Source organism: Hippoglossus hippoglossus, chromosome 9 (assembly GCF_009819705.1).
Source record: "Hippoglossus hippoglossus isolate fHipHip1 chromosome 9, fHipHip1.pri, whole genome shotgun sequence".
Taxonomy (NCBI): domain Eukaryota; kingdom Metazoa; phylum Chordata; class Actinopteri; order Pleuronectiformes; family Pleuronectidae; genus Hippoglossus; species Hippoglossus hippoglossus.
Window position 1 is genome coordinate 18838720 of NC_047159.1, and position 23119 is coordinate 18861838.

Sequence of the window (23119 nt, forward strand, 5' to 3'; positions counted from 1 at the left end):
GCTGCTGGTTGTTTTTAGAACTATTGTTTGTTAGCCACTTGTGGCAGCGTGTTGGCTGAGAGCGGTGGGGTTCAATTCCTGCGGTGTGTGGGGAGTGTTTTATATGCAGAGGTCAAAGACAAGATGGGACCCTCCCTGCCGCACTAAAGCAGTGACCGAGGAGAGTGGGGTTTCATCCAGTCAGTCCTGGACTGCAGCTCCACCGTCCTGTTTTTACTCGTTTCCTTGGCGGCACCAGTCGAGACAGGGACCGAGAGACAGGGACGACGTTTGCACATCACAGGATCGGCTGCCAGCCGAGTGCATTGGAAGGGAGAGCGTCGCCAAGGAAAAGTTTACAAAGCAGCTTTTATTCGGGTCGACCGGGGTCATCAGGGAGGAGCCGTGTCTCATCGGGCCTCCGTGTTATTGTGTCTCTCTTAATAAAAGTGAAGGGTGTGAGCAGGATCGTCAGCCTCTGCCGCTATTTTATTAGACATCTGCTGCTTTCAAGTGGTGGAAATGTTTAAAGACTGCTGGCTGGATTTGCAGTGCAGCCAGTACCGACCACATACTATCTCAAATCAGAGCGCTGCAATTCGACAGATGTGCCCGCTGCTAATTTTAGCCACTTTACGCAGACCGCAGCATTGTTTGCTTACATGGCAAAGAGAAAATTATTTTCCATATACTTGGAGGGTTTCTTGGATGATCCTGGGACAATCACCATGTTGGAGACATTACATTTTTTAATTTACTTAAAATACTTGTTTTTCTTCTTCTCTCAAGGTTGAGTAAACACCACATTCTCTTTCTGTTCTGTGGCTCTCTCTTCCATCACAAACTGCCCCCCTCGCTGTTGTGGACAGAGAGCGTAGATGTCCATCAGTCCCACTGGCTCCACTATGCTCCACGGATAACAAACAGTAGAAGCAGACCTGCTCTGCTCAGTAATTAGCAGCGAAGGTGCTGAGTGATTGTGAAGCAGAGGTCAATTTTCCTGTCATTATTATATATGAGTGCCTCCCAGGTATTCTCGTCAGTCTGGACCCGGCCTCTGTGGGGTTGATAGTTGTGGGTCTCTCATAAAACCTTCTGGAAAAGACAATAGGCAGGAAGCCTGACAGGAGGGAGGTTATGGAAGGTGAGTGCTGCATCCTGTGCACAGAGGTCTACCACACAGATGTCTGTACCCAGTGAGGCCAGTCTCCCATCCCAGAATGCCAATGGGAGAGCACATGTGTTTAGGCCAGACAAACACCTCTGTCAGCAGACCGCAGTCACCCCACAGGTCCGACCATTCAGCCCGGCGCTGCTCTGTAATTACACACCACCTCCTGCTGTGGGGGGGGGGCAGCCTGACTGAGGTGCAGACCCTGTCACTCCCCTCAGCATCACTACAGGCATGTGCTGGAAAAACAGAGAGTGAGAGATAGGAAGAGTGAGTGAGAGGGACGGTGAGGTAAAGACAGCCCTGTCTGGGACTGAGAGGTGGGAGACCCTCCTCCTTCCTGTGGAAGATTAGAGGCTGTGTGCGTGAGCGCATCTGGACGGGCTGGAGGAGCTGAAAGGACTGTGTGAGAATCTGCAGAGCCAGAGCCAAACTGAAGAAGATTAGTGATGCAGCACTGCTCATGACACTGGACTAGCCTCTGAAGCGTTTATCTGTGTGTGCGTGTGAATAGTGTCTGTGCACGAAGATTATACCAAATTGCACACACTCAAAAATATCAGTCCCCTAAACATTTAGTTACATCAAGATCCATTAATTCTTCTCTGAGAAATCCTGTGTTGCAATGTTAAAGAAAAATAAATCCTGGCTCGGCCCCCTGATCCAGATCCACACCAAAATGTAATGAATTCCACAAAACTGAAATCCGTTAGGCAGGTTTTGCGTAACCCTGCTATATATCAAACAAACAAACATAGATTAAAACATTACCTCCCCTGCAGAGGTAATAATTGTTGCATTACAAGTTTATTTAATAGCAATATAACACAACATTTCAACTTCATATCGGCTAAAATTAACTTTTCTCATGATAACATTTTCTGCCCTAACTTCACGTAAGCTTACAAGAAGTCAAATCACTGACTTAAAAACTATTCCAGAAAGTACAAGTATATAAATCATCTCCTCCGGTGCAGTAACCAGACTAAATGTGATTCATTACTGTCACCTTGGTCATCACCGATGGAGGTCTCGCTCTGTGGAGAGTGTGGTCAGGGTGTTGTTGTAGCGAGTGTGCGCTCTGCCCTACGCTGCCTTGGCTCAAGTGTCTGCTCTGATTGATGAGGTGAGATGTGTGTGCATTAAGCGAGAACCTCTCTGACCCTTCGTGCTCTCACCTCAGGGTCCCGGAGGCTGCAGCGTGGTTTCATTTGCAGCAGGTCTTTCCGACACCTCAGCAAGACTTATAAACCAGAGCAGATGTAGACCGGCTGCCTCAGTGCACTTGTTTTCAACTTAAACACAGTATGAAGGGGAGGATTCGGTATCGCTTTTCCTCTGGGATCAATTATCTGACCAATTGCTACAGCGACGCCGCACTTCCCGCTCACCTGTAATTACAGTTGAACCTGTGCAATGTGTGGGCTGCCCCGCTCTCCAGGCTGAGAGGCAGGGAGGCAGAGTGGAATTTCCAAAGGAAGGAAATGATGAAGTGTGTCCCACGCTTTAAGTCAGTCACCTAATAAAGGAAACCTGCAACCCTGGGAAAGCACAATAAACACTGGGGTTCAGATGCAGGTTTGAACTGGGCAGGGCACTGACCAGACTGAGACCCATCAGCTGCATGGGAAGTGGAAACTGCTAATGATCCTGCTTTGTTATGATTGATTTTAGTAGATCAGGGGAACGTTTTTTGTGTCGAAGACAGGGATGCACAGATCTGCCCCCTTTCAGCCCTGATACCAATTGAAATACCTCAGCTCTGATACCAGCACTTTATTTCCCCCAAATTGTAAATCTTCACACCTCACTGCACCTCACTGTCTTTCTTGACATCTGTACTTTTGCAGCTCTGCACAATAACTGGGTTCAATGCAGTTCTTTTCTGGAAACTAAGTTTAAGAAGAGGAAAGAGAGAGAAAGAGAGCGTGAGAGGGAGAAGAGCAGAATGAAACCAGACCAGGTTCACATCACCTCAATATGTCTCCCTCTGAATCAAAAGTAGACACAAGAAATGATTAGCTCAGCAAACACATGTTCCGAGTAGCCACCTTGTTCTGCTTGGCTTGGTTTATTTTGAGGAGTGTGTGTGTGTGTGTGTGTGTGTGTGTGTGTGTGTGTGTGTGTGTGTGTGTGTGTGTGTGTGTGTGTGTGTGTGTGTGTGTGTGTGTGTGTGTGTGTGTGTGTGTGTTCATCTAAAGGCAGCAGTCTTCAGTCTGTCCGAGGCAGCGCAGACGGAGACAAACACCTCCCCTGGTTGGCTGTCAGCACCTGGTCACTAATGATGCTGCAGTGCTGAGCTCAGCTCATTGACCAGACAGAGATGGATCAGGACCTCGCACTCTGCTGTGTGTGTGTGTGTGTGTGTGTGTGTGTGTGTGTGTGTGTGTGTGTGTGTGTGTGTGTGTGTGTGTGTGTGTGTGTGTGTGTGTGTTTTGCGTGCAGCTTATGCCAGGCCTTGCACTGTACTTCCCCACAAGAACTTCAAACATAACATAGTTACACTCTAGAAAACTGTCCGGGTGAGCTTTTAGAGGACGTGTAGCAAATGTCTGCCTCGGCCCTGTCTTCACATATCCATCCACTCTGCTGCAGACAATATGACAGGACAACAAAACTCTCACTGGTACATTCACAAAGCTCTCTTAGTCCGGCCAGTCTGCACGCTGCTGGATCATTCTGCAGAAGTAGAGAATAAATAAACAACAATAGGTGATGAGCTTGGTGGATCAGGCCGCTGAGTGTGAGCTGTGTGTTTAGAGGCCTCTGGTTGGCAGAGGTAACTGGGCTTTTGGCATGAGGTTTATTTTCACTAGGAGAGAATCACTGATGGAATGACCTTGGCCCATTTATAATACAACCAGTGCGAGTGTGTATTTATCACAAATGCACAGGCAAAACCCTACTGGAGCACATATACCTTATGTAGAGTGAGCGGTGCAGCTGCAGTCCTGGTCATTGTGAGCTTGGCTCTAACTCTGATGGTACCAGCACTGCTCCAAGTGGGGTTTAAGGCCAATAATAACAGCTTTGGAATAAAGCCGCTACTATAATAACATAATTTATCGATAGTAGCAGTTTCGTAATCTTTTGTGGAATCCAAAATGAAAATGCGGCATTCCGTCGAGAGCAGTCAGTTCAGTTGTTAAGGGTGTCCCACTTCTGCACAGTTCACTCTTGGTAAAAAATAAAACTCTGATGTTGGCTCACATTCAATCTGCTGTTGACTGAATTGTGGTGTCTCAGAAGTTTTTATATTTATTTTATCTATTTTTGTTTTACAGGCTAGTGGTCAGAGAGAAAGTCCTGTCTGGGTTGGCACAGCTATTGCCCAGATTTCAGGAAGCAGTTTCATTGGTGTTTAACCAAAGCCACCAGCTACATGCTTACAAAGATGTTTGGAAGGCTTCAGAGCTCTGTAATAAACTTTAATATGATAAATTCAGTCTAAAATAGATTTTCTGCAAAATGTAAATCCTTTTTAGAGTCCTAACCCCCAAGTCCTCCTGCTACAAAACACCTTTACATACAATATATGGAGCAGATCATCACGTGCTCGAGCAAAAACAATCCTTCATGCTCCGGCCCCCAAACACACAAAGATCAGAAAAAGATACTCTCGTGACCTTCGCCCATATCTTCCTCGTATTTCCGTGAGATTTTGGCACCAGCAGGGGCAAATATTGGTCAAAGAGTGTTTATATACAGATAATTAAACTTCGTACGTGTGTGTGTGTGTGTGTGTGTGTGTGTGTGTGTGTGTGTGTGTGTGTGTGTGTGTGTGTGTGTGTGTGTGTGTGTGTGTGTGTGTGTGAGAGAGAGAGAGAGACAGAGAAAAATGGAACGAGAGACAGAGCTGATGTCAGGACGGCCTCTGGCTGGCTGTAGTCTCTGTGGGGAGATTTCTCTAATGAAGAGCTCTGACTCAGTCACTGATTAGGGCCCAGTGCAACACGGGGCCAGCAGGTCAAATACATTCACACATTGCTTTGACACTCACCTTCCTCACCCTCCTCACTCCCCCACTGGGGCAATTAGCCCACTGAGAACAAAGAGTGGGACACAGTGAACCGTGTCCATCAGGGGGGCGTTCGTTAGCTGTGATGATGTTGTTGTTGGACGCGGGACCAATGCATCACACTTGAGGCATCAAAGTCATCCTCAGTCTTTACCTCAGCACGGCCTGGATCCACACCCACACACACACACACACACACACACACACACACACACACACACACACACACACACACACACACCATAGGCCTTGTAATTAACAGACACTGTCACTGGAGAAAGCAGAATATCAGCGGGGCCCTGCAGGATTTGAAATTTGTTGTTGGAAGTCAGACAGAGGGAGTGTGTATGAGGTGTGTGTGGGAGACAGTTGTCCTTGCGCCAGCGCTGGCTTAAAGCTTCGTACAATAGCTCATGTGTGGGTGAGGGGATCTTGGCACTTAGACGTTCTTTTCTCTTGAGGGAGAAGAGGTGCCGTCGGGCCGGGAGTGGCGAGAGCTAGATTTCCTATCCAGAGCCCCTTTTAGTAATTGAATGCAGCCATCGAACTCCAGCGTGTGCACATACTACATGCACACGCACACATGCACTTCTCTCTCTTTGTCTCTGCCGTCCTCCCAGAGTGGACAGTAGAGCGGTACAGACGAGCAGGTTCAAAGTGTGTGTTCTCCTCGTCCTCGTGCCAGGTTTATGTTGTTATCAGAGTTTTCTACAACCTCCAGCTCATGCCATAACATTTCCCTGTCAGGTCTTACATGGTTTGATTCCATCTACACTTTTAATCCTCTGAGAAATGCCCTCAACCCAAAACAGTGAAATCATGAGCACAGAGGTTGAGGAGGAGGAATTATTGGAGCGGTCTCAATTTACCCATAACCATGTGTTCTTTGCACTTTTCATTCTCCTCCTCTGCCCTCTCTCGCTCTCCCTGCTCCCTGGGTAATCACTCGACCCGCTATGCTCTCCTGTCTTAAATTCCCAATCGTTTATTTTCCTTGGTGACAGTAAGCTCTTTTCCTTTCCAGTGAGTAGAGGCGGATCGTGACATGTGATGTTACAACAAATGAGGCTGTTTAAGAAGAACACCTCTCTCCTGCTCCGGCCTCTGTGCTGCAGGTGCTGTTTCACGGCTTCTTTTTAGTGCAGCACTTGGCGTTGGCCGTGGCCGCTGGCCACTGTATGGAAAGGCGTGCGTCCTGGTGGCTAATGAGGTGCTGAACCCGGCCCCTCGTTTGTACCAGGAGCACCTGGGCCGAGCAGAGCCAGACCGGGCCAGACAAAGGAGTCAGTCTCGCATTTCCACCAAAGTCTGCCCATTCAAAACATCCACAGTCCAGAGACACAAACTCCCACACTTCATAAAGTGAAGGCAAGACAGAATGTGAGCCGAGGCTGCCCATTCTCTCCACACAAGGAAACTATTGTTTGTCTTTTACACGCCCTCTCTCCCAGGCCTTGCGATTTTATACTCCATAAAGAAACAAGGTGAAAGGAAGGCAACTTGGCAAAGACGCAGCGTGCGCAGTGTTTTCTCTCTTGGACGTGTGCGCGAGACAAAATGTGCAACTGTTGATCTCCATTTCTGTCTTCTCTATTCGCCGTTAACCTTTTATCAGCTCTTTCTGCCTGATAATAAGAAGCTATCCTGGAGGACGACAACCCATTGACAGACAGAGAGATTTCTTGTGAAAATTCTTCGTACAACCCACAGCCTCTGTAGTGATGACATTAACAGTAATAATACACCTGCAGCCTTTCAATGGTCAATGACTGTTAAAAAGTTTGATCAGAAGCATTATTTTTTTCTTGTCTCTTTCTTTCTGTTCATGTCACTTCAAACTAATATCCAGAGTCTTCCTGGGGTATTTTAGATGATAGATTTAATTTGCTTCACCTCAGTACTTCCATTACTTATTTCTGTCTATAAAACATCAGAGTGAAACATTATAATTTTTAGAACCAAGGTTGATGTCTTCAAAGTTCCTGTTTTGTCTGACACATATTCCGAACCCCTACAATGTTAAATTTAATTAATTAATAACAGAAAATGACATTTCCTAAATTATATAAGTTATATATATATATATATATATAAGTTAAAATTCTAAGTACAGAAATAACAATTTTTTCACTTTATCTTCTGTTACAGATGCAGGGAACCAGCTTGTGGCTCAGGAGGCTGTGAGGAAACCATCGACGCTACGCCGGCCGCCTGTACGCACAGCAGAACCAACCTCTAGTAAGAACTGTGGACATGATACTACTGTACTTTGATTCTATAAACAATTTTATAAACGATCACGTTTATGTGTCTGAATCCTGAAGGTGAATCAAGAAACTTTCTGTTTTTCTTAGGCTGTCTGAACTGCAGCAGAATCACAGCTCTGAGTGACAGGCTGAACTCAGTGGAAGCGAAGGTAACAGTTGATGTCTGACGTCAGCCACAGTTTCTTAACCACTGACAAACACCACAGTCCTGCATTTAACACGATTGTATTTTTATGTGGCCACCCTTGTTTCTCCTTGTACCAGGTCCAATTACTCACTGCCCCATCCTCCATATCGCATCGCCACCCTCAGGGTAAAGGAGAAACTGCACCAGAGGCCTCATCCCTAATTGGGGTTGTGCCCGCTCAGGGGGCTCCTGGTGAGCAGGGACCTGCAGGTAGATACATTTTGCTGTCTTGTATGAATAAGTAAAAATACTGTATGCTTCCATTGAGGGAGTCCAAGGTTTTGATAATTAAGTTAGAAATCCCTTCTCGCAGCTTCCCTCTGCGAGCAGCAACTCCGTTTCCCCTCCACCTGCTCACTTCTGCTCTACTTTCTTCCTCTGCACCCACATTTCGTTTCCTTTAGCACTTTGCTCTCCGTGAGCTCTCTGTGGCTGTGTGAAAAGTGAACGCTTTAGAGCATGAGCGTCCTTTCCTTCCCTGACGTCAAGCTGAGCAGCAGAGAAGTTGATGAACTCTCTGCAGCTAAAAGGTTAATCAACGCTGCTGCGTTGTCAGACGCATTCAAAAGTACCTGTCCCACCAAAACGTAGCCACTATGAGAAGGATTCTTGTTCTAATATTATCTTTGTACAATCTTTCACTCCGTGCAAAATTACTCCAAAGTTTTTGGCTGAAGTTTTCAGATGTGGACAAATGAGACAATCCTGGTGAAAACAGGTGTGATCAATTTGTATCTGTAAAATGTGATGTATTGGATTGTTAGCAGAAAGAAGAGTACATACCATGGATGCTCCGCAGTGGAATTTATGTGGACACTCACATTCATGATTTGAACACATAAAACACAAAATGATGGAGGGTAAAAACTAGTGCATGTTATACTACTAATTTTCAGAATTAGCCTATTCATCACAGAGATAGGTGGCACTCATTTCTGTCTGATAACGTGTCTTTTTGTTCGACCACTAGAAGGAAACAAAACCTGATGTGTGTAATCTTACAAAGTGGCTTTAAGTTCTGTTTACCATTAATCATGACTGAGTTCTGCCAAAAGTTACACGTGTAAATAAGAAAAATAAAATTTACTGATGCATTCACTCTCCCCTGAGGATAAACGTTTTTCCATTTTTGCCACTATATGATTATTCCACTAGTGCCACCTTCAGGCCAAAGTGCAGCTGTGCACACAAGAGTGTATTCATGGTCCCCAGGGAATCACACCCTTTGGATTTGAATCACTCTGTTAACTTACAAATACAGTCAAGTTGCATTTTGGAATAATACCCAAAATGCAACTTGACTGTCGTCAGTTAAGTTGGAGATTCGGCTATGCTATGCCTGTAGAGGCTAATGTAGCCTTGAGCCTCGGTAAGAAGCATGCGAAGATCATTTCTTTCTAACGCCACGTTCCTTCTTTTCAACAAAGTTGTGTCGTGGTATTTCCCAGGTCCTACAAACAGAATTCAATGTGTACTGCTGGTGTTCCACTTTAACAAAGAGAGGCTTCCTCACATCACTGTAGCCGGAGCTCTCTGATTAACTTTTTATTAAAGGTCCAACTAAGGCCTGATTCAACTGAAATCACTAAACAAACATTTTCATTTTCAGGAATTTATTGGCTGAGTCAAAGTTAATTTATCAATTTGGAACAGAGCTTTAAATTAGACTTAATGAAGTATAAACACAATACGCTCTATTACTTGGATTCAGAGAGTTGCAGCTCATCCCTCAGTGGATTTTACTTTCCCTCTCCTCCAAGTGGTTTGAGTCCAGATGTTGTTCACGGAGCTATATCTCTCAATTAAGTCATCTCTGCTTTCATTCCAGGTCCTCAGGGTGAAAAGGGGAGAGATGGGTTTCCTGGCAGAGATGGTAAGTTGTAATCGTAGTTGCCTTTCAGTCGATGTAAAACCATTTAAGATGTAAACCAGTTAAGGCTCCGTGATTACTCATGACTGTTTCCTCCTCTTAGGGAAGTTAGGGTCTCGGGGGCTGCCAGGTCCCAGTGGGCCTCGGGGGGAGGCCGGGGCAAGGGGCCCATCTGGAGCCCCTGGATCAAAGGGATCCCACGGAGCAGCAGGTAAGAGTGGATGGAAAGTAAAATCCAGACAGACGACTGGTGGCCAACAGCTGAGTCTGGATGTTGGCATAGTTTGTCCATAAAAATGTGTGTGTGTCACTGCAGGACAGTTGGATACTTGCCAATCCACTTAGCTGATTGTCTGTAGAACAAGACATTTCAATGGGACAATATTGACCAAACACTTGTGGAAAAAACCTGAGAGATCTCTCACAAAAGCCTGAGCCGTCCTGCTGCAGAGTGTTTGTCTTTTTCTGAAAAGCACAACCCACAGACCCTCCTGCGGCAAATATCGGCGCTGGTAACTTACTGGAATGTGGCCATTGTGCTGGTTGGCTTTTAAACTCCCCAACATGTGCTCACTGCCGCTCATGGCCACCAACCAGAACAGAAACAGACGCATGTATATGTATTTAGAGCTCACCCCTCGATGTACTAATAATAAATGACCTGTTGGGTAATAAAGTAAATCCACACGCAGCTGTGACTTGAATGATAATAAAGTAAATGGCGGTATAAGTTTGTCACAACATCTGCTCTCGCTATCGGCTGTTATTCCTCTGCTCAGGATCATGAAGGGAGTGCCTCTCCTTTCAGGCCAACATATGACCCCTGCTCGGTGCCTGCTGCTGGGTAAAGACGAGATTTAGCAAAAGAGTTTAACTGCAAACCCACGCCATGTGACTTCAATCTGAAATGAACATGAGTTATATATACACAAATCCCAGGTTCTTATGATTTCCATATGCCTGTGGTGTTATTGTTTTTTCTATCTCCATTACTTCATAAGTACCCAAAGCCAGAGCTACGTCTCGCATCCAAAGCTGTGTTTTCCTTATTGTGCAGATTTTTTTTAATTTAATTTTAAAGACAAAGATAAACACAGAATTGGAACGTGTCCAACGTCAGAGCAAAATGTAGACAAATGTGGTTTTAGCCTGGGGTCATGGGAAAGATTGAAGGGGGGGGGGGGGGAAATAACTTGTGATGTTAGGAGAAGTGACACTGTACATTATGATAAGTCCTGATAAGTTACAGCAGAGTTGAATTACAAACTGTGATTCATATTTTGACGGGGTATCCCCCCGGCTGCTCTAGGGAACCATTACTCTGCCGGGAAAAAAAACACAAAACTGTTTTCTCAAATATGTCACATATACTCTAAAAGGCCACTTTTACAGGCCATTTGAGCCGCTCTGCTGCAGATTGCCGCTTACAATCTCTCCAGCGCAGCCAAAACACAGCTGGTCACGCTGCAGTGTTTATCGAGGCTAAGTGAAAACGGCCCACGGAGGTGTCAAATCAGAGCTGTAATAACATTACCTTGCTGAGTAATAATTAGCAGACCGCCATTGTCAGTTGCATCCGTGTATAAACAGAAAGTTGGTGAGTGTTGGTCTGTCGGAGGGCGAGGGGGGGGGGTGGTGGTCAGGGGGCAGCACCCACACAATGAGGTCAGGTGCAGTCGTGGTGATGCTTTTTTTCCCACCTCCAAAAAAACCCTGTCTGCCGGAGGAGGAGAGGCACTTTCAGTGATCGGCCCACACGGACCAGCCGCAGACTGTTACTGGTTCACACACGTACTAAAGCTAGCAGCGTGTATGCAGGGAGTATTTAATTTACCATGAAACGGTGCCAGTAACACTTTGCAGAGCGTAATGGTGTTTATTTGAGTTTTCCCGTGTCCCTGAGTAAGTTCCCAGCACCAAGCCATTAAAGACCCTCCTCCTGTTAATTACAGAGAGGAGTTGGCCAGTTCACTTCTCCTCCTCGGTCCAGCTGCTGATTTTACTCCACATGTGCACATGCACATACAAAGACACTCACTCCTACCACACACTATAATAATGTATCAATCAGCACTTTTTTAAATCTGTTTCCTCTCTGCTCTTCGTCATAGTTTATCCTCCACATCCTCACATCTCCCACGGTCATTTATTATTATTCTGACATTTTGCTTTTCCTCTCCAGAAGATGTAGTCATTGTGTGTCTGTCACTGCAGTGATGTGTCTGTCATCCGTTCCCTCAGGTCCCCGTGGTCCATCAGGATTCCCAGGAGACAGGGGTCTACCAGGGCCGCCTGGGCCTCCGGGGCCTCCAGCACCAGCCAGTGCCCACATCCCAGAGCCAGACAACGGTAAGACCCTGGACCACCAACAGACTTATACAGACACACACTCCACACCAAATAGTTAAAAGCACTCTTTGCATTTGTCTTGAAAGTAGTCCATACAACCTATAATGCAACCAGTGTAATCAGAGATCCAGGTGTTTTGAGCTTTCCATCCATCCATCTGTCCGTTTATCCAAACCACATCGTGCGAGTGGCGAGGTGCAACCTGGACAGGTCGTCAGCGTATTGCAGGGCCAAACAGAGACAAACAACCATCCACACTTACATTCACACTTAGAGGTCTTGTAAACTCACTTCTCTCTAAATCCACATCTGCAGATCTTGTTGTCCTCACCCCCATCCAACACTGTGAATATTTACGTGTTTTCATATAAACAGTAGTATTCCTCAAGACCTGTAAGCAGCTTTTGATCTTTATATTTGGCTGTATGTTTAGTTTTTTTCCCCTGGAAGGACGCTTTTGTACAGCTTGTGAATTCTGACAATTAGTTTTATGGACCTGGACGTGTCCCAAAGGTCACAATCTCGGATGGAGAGTACACCCATGTCAGACAATCACTTCACCACCTCATGCATGTACGGAAAAGTTTCCCTCATGGCTAAAACCAGACAATGTGATCTCATGTTCAAACAAAAACAGCTTTCCATGAACCCAGCATGAGTACTTGTACACAAATTCAATCAAAGCCTTTGTTCTGAGGCAGCGTGACGTAGGTTTTTTACTGACTTCTAGCTTGACACCACTGATATTTATATGCCTGCAGCCTCAGCATTTTGGTCTCTCGTGCTGCGTGAGAGCTCTCACAGGGTTTAGGACTAATGGTAAACAAGATAAACGAGAAACAGACAGGATGACGGTAATCCTTTAACTGCTACTTGCTCCGTATTGTTTATCGGCCAACTAGAACAGAGTCGAAGAGCATTAAAGGGAGGCAGAGACGTTTAGAGATTGACACAGACTTCACATGCTGGGATGAGAACCTGTCCACCACTGATGTCACTCAACAACTTCCAGATGTAGGCCGCTCAGACAGCTTGGGGGGGTGAGAGAGAGATGGGGGCCTGCACCGGCTCGTACAAGGTCAACACATCGCTGGGGTTTTATAGGTGGATTCAGTGGTGAAACAAAGTATGTGGTGCGCAGGTTTGTAAGCCCCGGGTTCCTGTGTGGAGAGGTGCTGTGGGCGCGTAGACATGAAGATAGTGGGCCATTTCTTTCACATCAAAGTAACACCAGGGAGCACTAGAGGCTGGGTTGGGGGGTTGGGGGGGTCCTGTGCCGAGCTTCCTTTGGAAAACACAGGATTATTTGGCTTTTACATCTGCATCAGGGGGATGGAATTCTCCTCTGCAGATCAGGAGAGGCTCCTCGTAACCAGCAGCAGCAGCAGCCAGGACTTGAAGCTGTGAAGAGACTGTGCAGTTGTGTAAAAAGTATGATTTTAGTGCCTCCACACGTTTTCATGTCACGCACGTGGCCAGGAAATGAAGAGAGCGTGTAGAAATAGACACAGACACAGAGGTTTGGATGTCACCTCTGGTCCTGATCTGTTGGCGGTGTGCTGCGATCTGGCAGCTGGAGGATGTTACTGGCTCCTCCTCCCTGTGTCTCCTGAAGCGTTACGCTGTGATTGGATCTGCGTATCCTGTCAGTATAAAATGACCCAATGACCGCACACTTCCTCTACGGCTCGCACGCTCACCACCCTCTTCCTCTTGTGTTTTCTCTCTAGTCAGGTAGTCAGGTATGCCTGGTCAGTATTGTTACATGGTGGATATGTAATGCAAGTGTTTTAATGCAATGATTCACAACTTTTTGGGGGAAAAGTTTGATCTACTTGTAATAGTGATTTAGATTTTACTCTTTAGTAAAAAGTAGTATTAGAGTTTCCTCCTCTGTTGAACTTGTGGGATGAATTTGAGTATTTGATGGAAAACACTGCACTCTAGTGGTAAATCTAATTTGTGAATTAGGAACCTGAGAGGATCTTTTACGTCAACAAGGCAAGTTCACCAGTTGCTTCAGGCAGCAGTGAGCACACAGCAACAAACACGAAAGTGAAACAGTAGTTCATAGAGAACAATGCATTTTGCCACAAAAGGTTCACGTCTCAGACACCACGTTCTCTCAGGCCACATACAAATCAAGCCTTCCTGCTGGAGAAATGTGTCTCTCCAAACGGCAACATGGACCTAACCAAAATGGACCCATTTGATTGTTGTGGCACACGGAGGTTTAAGTCCCAGTGATTCCCTGAAGGACAATAACATAACATAACAATACCTCGTGCAGTAATTGAACATTTTTATGGATAGTGAATCTACATTTCCTGTCAATGAAGCAGCCCCATGCTGTGTAAAGACTGATTACTATTCTAGATCCAATTTTATTATCACAAAATTACAGTCGTCAGTTTAGATCCTGTTTGCAAATACTTTCCTTAACTGTTGCTTCTACATCCCATAAAAATAACACATTTTGTTTCCCCCCCAGCTCGCAGAAAAGACCTCTTCTACACCAACACGTTTCATGACTCACAAGGGTCGCCCGTTCCAGGACCTCAGGGCCCCCCCGGTCCTGTCGGTGAGTGTTTATTTATCTGACTCTTTATTGTGTTTACCTATAACTGCACACAGGACGTGAGTCAGTGTTGATAGTCCAGTTTTATCTAGTGAATACTGTTTTGCATCACTTTTCGTTCAATGTTTTAAGCGCTATTTGGACTTAAAGTCTCATTTTACTCTGTCAGAGGGTTTTAGGTTCAGTTTGATTTTAAACCAGGGCAACAAACACAAATCAAAGCTCAAAGTTGAAAGCCATAAAGTTGTAACCTGTAACCTGGCAAAAAAAAAAAACTGTTAAAAGTAGCAGCACCTCCTCTCAGTGGGTAAAGGTACTTTGTGCTACTACGTATATTTCTGTCTATTCTGCAGGTCCCTCAGGTCCCAAAGGCCCAGTAGGACCTCCTGGTCCATCAGGACAGAATGTAAGCTCCCTCACATTACAGTTGTGCACTGAAGTCACATACTGACTCTAACACTGCCAGAATTATTACAAATCTGTCCTTGTCATTTTGAATTTCTAACCTGACTCGATGCAGGGTAAATCTGGAGCTGCTGGAACACAGGGCCCCGTGGGGCCAAAAGGAGAGCGTGGGGAGAGAGTGAGTGCACTCAGAGCTTGATAACATGTAGTAGGTTTTCTGCATTTCACTCCACATCCTTAAACAAATCTCTGAGACATGCCTCTGGTTTTTCAGGGTCCTTTAGGTTACCCAGGAGAGAGGGGCTTCAGAGGCGAGTCGGTAAGATACCTCCACCCTGTTAAGATTATTGCCTGAGTAAACGGGTGAAACATCAACACATGTCACAGCTGGTTATACTTCTGTAAACTACACTACCCAGCAGCGCCACACAGAGACACCACAGAATCAGAGCTCGTTCTGTTGGTGTAAACTGCTGCACTGCAATTATTAATGGTTTGAAGTCACAGTAAACTTGAAACTTTTTTTTTTTAATTATGTTAAAATCTCTTCACAGGGAACACCAGGTCCTAAAGGAGAGCCAGGAGAGAAGGGCTTGCCGGTAAGAAAGTAGTTGGTGATAGTTCACATGATGGTGACTGGGTAACTACCCCTTAGTTAAACAAAAGGTTTTAAGATTCCTCTGCTGTGTTTTTAATGTTTTCTCTGTGTCTTTCTAACCCTTACTTTCCTTTTATCTCTTTCGCATTTAACAAGAGCAATCTAAATGTAAGATATTTTTATTTATGTAATCATGTGTTCACTCTGCGATGCAATGAATCTATTAATGAATCTAACCATGACATTCATCGCAGGATAGTTTCTCTCCAGTCCATACTTTCCGACCTGTTGATAGTCGTATAGTGTCTGTTATTCACTGGTGATTTTTGTTTGATTATATGTGATTTGTGTTGATCCGTGTGGTTTTACGTGTGAAATGTTGTGCTGTTAATGTGTTCTTGTTTTTGTTGGTCCTTGGGGTGTGCTCTGGACTGCTGTCCCCTGTCACGACACTGTCCTCTTGACCCTAAAGCTGTCTGACTCCCTCTGCAAGCTGCTGTCCCCATGGCTACCTTTCACAGTCACCTTTTCAGCATCTGACCTTGGCATATACATAGAAATATACAAAAATACAAAAAAACAATCGTGCAACAACACCATGCACCAACTCTGACGGAGTGAAAGAATGTGGAATATAGTCAAATGAAAAATAAACTATAACCCTAAACGTCTAAATTAACCTCAGCTATTCTGTCTTACATCTAATCAGTTTGATTGATTTTGTAAGATCCACAAAGTTTCTATGATCCACAAATGTATATGCCAAATCACTCCATATGTGTCAGTGGTGGGTCCAGTTTGGGCTTAGAGGTGTTGTGCTCTGATGTGAGTGGATACAGCTATCCTCTTTAATCCCACAATGCAACCTTGCATGACTTTATCTTTCTGTGCTGCACCATTTCATTTATTCTCTGGATGTGAAAGTCAACTACAATGTGAATGTAATTCGTATAATAACATTGTTCTGTTAAAAAGGAAAAAAGGAAAAGTTTCTCCTAACTCCCTATGAGAATGTCATTAATCTGGAATGTCATTAATCTGGAATGTCATTAATCTGGCAGGTATCCAAAACCATGTTCATACCTTTTATACAGAGCTACAAGGCCTAATACAGGCAAACCATACCTGCCCTGACTTTGTCAAAGGGCTGGGTAATAAAACAATATCAATGTAATTTTCATCAACAGCAATAGAACAAAAGTTCAATATGCATTGTGCAAGCACAGTGAAGAGGTGTAAAGCAGTGATCTACCTCAGATTTATAGTGTTTGTCATCCTCGGCTCATAATGAAGAGTTTAAAACCACAACCTTCGCTCAGGAGCAAAAATCTGCCTTTAAACTTAATCTGACATTTATTGTGATAATTATCAACATCTGCTGATGTCAAAAAATAATTCTTGATGTAATTTTAGGCCATTGTCATCCCTGCAGCATTAAAATAAAAATGTAGCTGTGAGTCAGTGAAACTTTGCCTTTTCTCTTTATGTCCTTGTCTTACTAATCAGAGCATTTCCTAGTGGAATCACTCACCTGGGCACCAATAGCTTTTTCTCTGCATGCTTTGTTTTGTAAAGTTAATATTTTCCAATTCCGTCGTCTGCTTTACTTCTCTTGTTCTACTACTTGTGTTGCTTTTGAAGGTGTGACTCCTGAAGCCAATGCCTTATCCTTTAACATCAAACAGAATTCAATGTGAATCTATGCTGCTCCTTCTGTCAGATAAAGACTGGTTAGCATTTGTGACCACAGCCTTAAGAATGAACTGAAAAATACTTGCCTGGCTTAACTGCAATACCAGACATAAAGGAATGTAGATGGCATGATGGAGTCTAAATCCTGGGAGAGTGTAATACACCTGTGTTATGTCACCAAAGTGAGGCTGGTGTGTAATGTGCATGCTGACGCTGCCCAGCCCAGCATGACAGAGAGTGACTTCATACAGCAGCATGGCCAGAGAATGAGGGAGATACAGAGAAATCCAGGGAGCAGATTGTGTCTGAAGAGCTGGGCAGATGTGTGGACTGTTTTAACCTTCTAACTGCTGAACTGTATTGAGGCAAATGCCTTGCATCTTGGCGAGCAGTTCTTCGGCTTGTGCTCTTTACCTTGACGGCTGTATCTATCTTCACAGGGGGACGGAATACATCAGATCAGAGAGGCGCTGAAGATCTTAGCCGAGAGGGTTTTAATCCTCGAGACTATGATCGGTATTCATGGTGAGTAGGAGGCCTGAGGCGGGGTCAGCTTTAAGCAGGGGTCAAATGTGAGGGGGCTGTGGGGTGGTGGTGCTCAAACTCCCACCGCACCTCACTGCACTGGGACAGGGAGTGGCAACAGTCACGAGCAGCCCCAGGACTCGGGCTGGTGTTTCCACCCCCTCACACAGTCCCCCCTGTCACTGCTCTCTGATAGGACGTTAGCTTGCAGATGTTCCACGACTTGCAGGCAGACCTTGAGCTTCTGGCTCGCAGGGTGACACTGCTGGAGGCTATCATCTGGCCAGGTAACGCTGACACATCCCCACCCACAGCTCTGCCGGCCCTCACTGACTTTATTTTTGACAAGATTTAAAGAATGTTGATCGAGCGTTAGAAGCGCAACATTTCTGATTGTTGAATGCTGATCTGGTTGCTGAAAAATAGATGAATTTTTAGAAATATGTTTTATGTCTGAATTGTTTTGGTTGTGATGATCCTTCAATGTCATGGCAGCACAGATATGACTCCAAAGGTCCCGAACATGAACAGGCTTCCTGCCAAAGTCGGAACATCTTTGGTGATTTCACATGAGCTATTTCTGTATTTTTGCATTTTTCTTTGCTCTTCTCACTAGTTTACAGTGGAGGAGGCTCCGCTGGGAAAAGATGATATCACAAACTTGCTTCCAAGCAGTAAATTAGGCCATGGCAAGATTTTTAGCTAAAATCAGATGATAGTTGACTCCACTGATAAGAACCGCCTTAAAAAACAACAAAGGTTTATTTACTGTGTTAATATAACTTGTTAATTTTAGGTTGATCAAATTAATTAATTATTTTGTGTGTTACTAACAGTTTTTCAAGTTGACAAATCATTTTCGTTTTTCAGTGTTGTTTGGTTGCTTACATGACCAACACCATCCATTCAATGTGATCAAACAAAACACAAACAGACCTGCTGAAGAGGATCAACACTAAATAAACTCAACTCCTTAAATTAATTAAACCTAAGATTGTTTTTAACTTTGTTATATCGTCGTGAATGTTTTTAAGATTTTAAACCAAGTTTTACAGGCTTTAATGTTAAGATCAAGATAAATCTTGCGTAATCATGTTTTGTAGGTTTACATGTACCAATAGATGTAAAGTATGTTAGTCGAAGCAGTACTGCTGTAGTGATTAGTCAATGAAATCAAACTGTAGAAAATAATTCAGAATTTTGATGATCAATTAATTGCCATTTATCAAGAAAGAAATATCAAGCAGTCAACGATCTTGGCATCTCAAAGCACCCACTCATGACGCACTGTAGATACTTTAGAGCAGACTTGACTCAGGACGACACAGTGCACATGTTCACACACACACACACACACACACTGATAGACAGGGAGGCCCCGTTCCAACTGCTGTCTTTCTTCAACAGAGCCTGATCTAGGGTCTGGGGATGGACCGTTTGGCACAGCCTCCCCTAGTTTCTACAGAGATAAACGAGCAGGTGCGCTTCCATATCGACTCGCTTCTCCTCTGTCCTCCGACACCAAGGTTCGAGGGAAGTAGCCCCCACCCCCCCGCTCACCCTGAGGATCACGGGCTGGGTTGAATTCCCCCTCCTATAGGTCTCATCGGCACTCAACAGATTTAGACCGTATCTGATACCGTCAGATTTAGGATGGGGGGGGGACACCTCAGGGAAACTCCACTGATACTCCACAATACTCCTCCTCTATCGGGAACTGGAGAACTAGCTTGACCCCCCACCCACCCACCTGTTGCCATAACTACACTCTTTATCTATACAAAATACACCCAGCAGCCCCCTCTCGGTGTCTCATTTTCTTTGGCTACAGAACTGAAGCCTCAGATCATGTTTGAAAAGGAAAATCTGATGTGCTCCTCGAGTACACAGTTCTGGACAATAAGGGTCATTTAGAGTAATAATTTGAAGGAGGAATCAGATGTGAGCAAAGAGACTGGATTTGAGTTTCTAATGCTTTCTCTATGTAACTGCAACCTGACGAGATTCCATTATTTAAGTGTATTGAGCATGTGCAGTTTGCAGGACACAATTACATAAACAAACCTCTTCTTCTAGTATTAGTTTTTGTTATACTTCTATCATATTGTTTAACTCAATGTTATGTAGTGCACTAAAAAATGAAGTCATCTCTACTCTAACTGAGATACATGTTGCTGACAGTGATTTGTGGTTTTCTGGTGTGAGTGTTTTTCCCCCTTGAAGTCCACACTGATGAAGTGGATCAATAAACAATAATATATTTGCATTTAATCTTTGCAAATGCACAAATATTAGCATTTGAATTTGGCTGCATATCAATTGAAACGATCATGATGTTGCATTCTGACTGTCCATTTCACCCTCTTTTAACACACACAAGAAAATAGCAAATCTGTTACTGGAACTTGAACCTGTTTTTACCACTACTGTGTTGGTAAACTGCTTAAACTGTCCTGATGAAAAGACTTGATAATTGTTTTTTCATCTTATATCAAACTTATTGTGAAACTATTTAAATAATGAGCATTTGTAGTTTATTTTGTATACTGTTGTGTAACCATTTCATATTTTTGAACTTTATTTTCATGCAAATGTGTTATTGTGTTAAGATAATCCTGTCTAGATGATCGGTGTAATAAAATAATGTTCATTGTTGTTTTTTTTTTAATTGGGTCACATCTTCATTTGTGTTTCAACAATGTTTTTTTCACACACCATCACAATGTTGATAAATTACATCCACTCTCTCCAATGTGCATTTTATGTGTAAATACAGAAGTTCTGTCCAATCATCACATTTGCATTCACACTAAATTAAACTCACAGTTGTGGAGGAAGAACAACTCCACTAAAACAGACCCACTGGAGATCCGATCATTAAAACAGTTCAACAAGAGGCCCACAGGGAAAATTAAACAATGTTGAAGCTCAGCAAAACCCAAGCATTATTATGTAAAGTTCACTGCATATGTGCAAATAGTGTCACAGACTCAGTCCGGGAGTGTGAGGTGTCTAGGTGCTCTGTGGAGGCAGAGGACTCTTCCCCTTGGAAACCATCACGGCTTGTTCCCCGACTCTGTCATCAATAAGCAAAGAGATGGCGCCATCTAGCTGTTTTGAAGCTGCTAATGCAACAACAGCTTTCTCTGTGGGGAAGCCCATCTTCTCCAGCTGCTGGAGTCTGAGAGGAAACACTGGTGTTTTAGTGAATGAGGATTAATCCACAAATTAAAAATGTATTTCCAATGTTATGTGAGCGGTTTAAAGTGTAAAAACAGATAAACCTGCCAATTCACACAACATTTAACATGATATACATGAGGATATTAAATTCTCACTCACCGCAACGAGGAGACGGATGATTTAGGAACTTCCACTTTAGCATCAGGGTCATCAGGAGCATCCTGTAAGGAGGCCAGTATCCCTGCTCTCAGCATCTGCGCCTCCAGAACCTCTGCTTCAGACAGTGCAGCAGACTCCTCTATTATCCAGGGAGGCAACGGCTGGCTCCAGGGGTGGTGGTTCAGAGCGGCGGGGTCCCTCCTGGGGGGAGCAGCAGCAGCCTGATCTACAGGTGGGATCCGAGACGGGGATCTAGATCCGTGATAACAGAGGATGATGAAATCTTAAAAATCTGCAACTGCTGATGTTCAGTGAGACTTTGCTATGGATGAGATGAATCGCACCTCGGTGAGGAAGTGTAGGTGGGTAATCTGAACCTCGCTGATGTGGAAACATAGGCCCAATCAGGAATGAAGTCCAAGACCTGGGCCTCCTCCAGCTCCTGTAACGTCCCAATGAAGGGCTGACGATCTGAGAGGTGTATTAAGTAATCATAGATTTGGTGAATAAGTGCACACGTTGGCTCAAACCCTTAATAACAAATGACACCTATATATGGGTTATTTAATCAATTACAACATATCAACTAGAATGTCATTCAGTAGAGTCTATACCTCTGCCAAGGCCCAACAGTCCCCTTATGAAACTACATTGAAATTCACTAGATCCAGACTTTTATTTGGATCTGCACTAAATTGCACACACTCAAACACCAGTCCCCTAAACATTTATTTCTGTTTCCCAATAACAATGATAAAGTTGTAAATTGTTAATTGTTTAGGCATCCATCAAGGGAAAGAAAAGGGTATTATATTTGGTTTAGTGAGGTTAACTTTGTCTGAAAAGGAAAGGATACAGTTATGTCCGATGCATATTGCACAGAAGTGGAGCAGGGCAGGTGTTGACGGCAGCAGCAGTAACCCAGCCAGCAGAATGATCCAGGGAAGAAACCAGACTGGAAAAAACCTCAGCACCCTCCTCTGCTTCACCTGACGACACTGAGCTGTGAACAGGGTCAACTGGACGGCGGAGTAACCACAGATCCTACTCGCTTCTCCGCCACCGACGAAGAGGACCAGGGTGTAGAGAAGAGGTAATATGGTCATGGTCAGGATGGAGAGGGCGAGGAAGGTGACTGTTCCCCATCGACGCTCCTGACTGGGTCCACACAGCAGCAGGAGAGCCACACTGACCAGCAGAGAGGGCAGCTCATCGTGACTCAGGGCGTACAGGAACACATCTGAGGAGAAAGAGAGAATGTGTCGTGATTTCATCAACACTGAAACATCAGGTCTGCATTATGATTAAAAACCAGCCAGGACATTTACCTCTGAGCCTCGGGAAGTCTCCGTTGGGACCCGGGCTGAGACTCCCCTGGATGCCCCCAGCATACAGCAGCAGCATGAGGATTATCCATGAGCAGGTTCCCACACAGAAACCAGGACGATCTGATCCAAACCAGAACCACACTGACCACATGGTTTAAAGATCAGCTGGGGTTTGTCCTCTCACTGGTCCTCATACAGAAATGGAAAGGCTAGCTATAGATGAAGAGCTGTATTCTTCAGTAATATTCATTAAACTACAACTGGATGAAAAGTCCTCTATGTCTCGTCACATCTTCTCTGCCAACGGTACTGAACCCCTAAGAAGAGTCTCCGAGTTCAACAACTGTGTTCTGCGATGATAAAATCCTTGAAACTAGAGTAATAAATGTTTTAAATGTTATAAATAAGAAACCTCCCAGTGTGGAAATGTTTACACACGTTCACTTCCTGACTATGTTACGTTTCTTCTTTGTGTAGCAGCTGGCAATTTAGCGTAAAGGCGCATTACTGCCACCTACTGGACACACTGCAGGTAGGTCAACACTTTATTATTTGTGCTGTAACCATTTGTTGTTAAATCTGTTCGTTAACAACAACAGCAACAACAACAATAATAATAATAATAGTAGAGTGGCCGTACAACTCTGATACCTGCAGGATGAGAGCAAGGAGACAGGATGTCATGTTTATAATTTAATAGATACAAGAACTTAATTTCATCACCCTGAATCTACACTGATCACCCTTTAAATTAAAGTTTGCCTAGGATTTATTTGAGTTATTTTTATTATAGTCGGGCAATTATAATAA

General features: G+C 44.3%; 2 protein-coding genes across 4 annotated transcripts in view; one reads left to right on the top strand and one right to left on the bottom strand.

Moving 5' to 3' along the window:
* The window catches only part of emid1 (EMI domain containing 1), a 51660-nt gene extending 31366 nt beyond the window's left edge, over positions 1 to 20294 (top strand). Inside the window, exons 4-17 of one of the 3 annotated variants that reach the window (XM_034595049.1) lie at positions 7317 to 7406; positions 7523 to 7584; positions 7700 to 7832; positions 9451 to 9495; positions 9596 to 9703; positions 11734 to 11841; positions 14333 to 14422; positions 14773 to 14825; positions 14940 to 15002; positions 15099 to 15143; positions 15379 to 15423; positions 15579 to 15590; positions 17555 to 17639; positions 19047 to 20294. In XM_034595049.1, coding sequence (XP_034450940.1) covers positions 7317 to 7406; positions 7523 to 7584; positions 7700 to 7832; positions 9451 to 9495; positions 9596 to 9703; positions 11734 to 11841; positions 14333 to 14422; positions 14773 to 14825; positions 14940 to 15002; positions 15099 to 15143; positions 15379 to 15423; positions 15579 to 15590; positions 17555 to 17639; positions 19047 to 19180 — 1073 coding nt within the window. In that variant the 3' untranslated portion in view covers positions 19181 to 20294. Of the gene's footprint in view, positions 1 to 7316; positions 7407 to 7522; positions 7585 to 7699; positions 7833 to 9450; positions 9496 to 9595; positions 9704 to 11733; positions 11842 to 14332; positions 14423 to 14772; positions 14826 to 14939; positions 15003 to 15098; positions 15144 to 15378; positions 15424 to 15578; positions 15591 to 17554; positions 17640 to 17835; positions 17927 to 19046 lie in introns of all 3 variants that reach the window. The other 2 variants (XM_034595050.1, XM_034595051.1) reach the window with 2 other exon arrangements.
* Positions 19280 to 22778, bottom strand: rhbdd3 (rhomboid domain containing 3). Its single transcript, XM_034595052.1, has 5 exons — positions 22310 to 22778; positions 21838 to 22221; positions 21326 to 21452; positions 20982 to 21239; positions 19280 to 20820 (listed from the first exon to the last, which is right to left on the bottom strand). Exons 1-5 carry the CDS (start codon positions 22458 to 22460, stop codon positions 20652 to 20654), a joined length of 1089 nt encoding a protein of 362 aa, XP_034450943.1. The 5' UTR covers positions 22461 to 22778; the 3' UTR covers positions 19280 to 20651.
* Positions 22779 to 23119: the final 341 nt, after the last annotated feature.

Excerpts from the sequence above, each read along its gene's own strand:
- rhbdd3 (XM_034595052.1), bottom strand. The coding sequence starts at position 22,460 with ATGTGGTCAGTGTGGTTCTGGTTTGGATCAGATCGTCCTGGTTTCTGT. Across the intron at positions 21,453-21,837 it reads AATATGCATCGGACATAACT|ATCGTCAGCCCTTCATTGGG; the intron begins GTATCCTTTCCT and ends TACACCTCTCAG. Across the intron at positions 20,821-20,981 it reads TCATCCGTCTCCTCGTTGCG|ACTCCAGCAGCTGGAGAAGA; the intron begins GTGAGTGAGAAT and ends GTTTCCTCTCAG.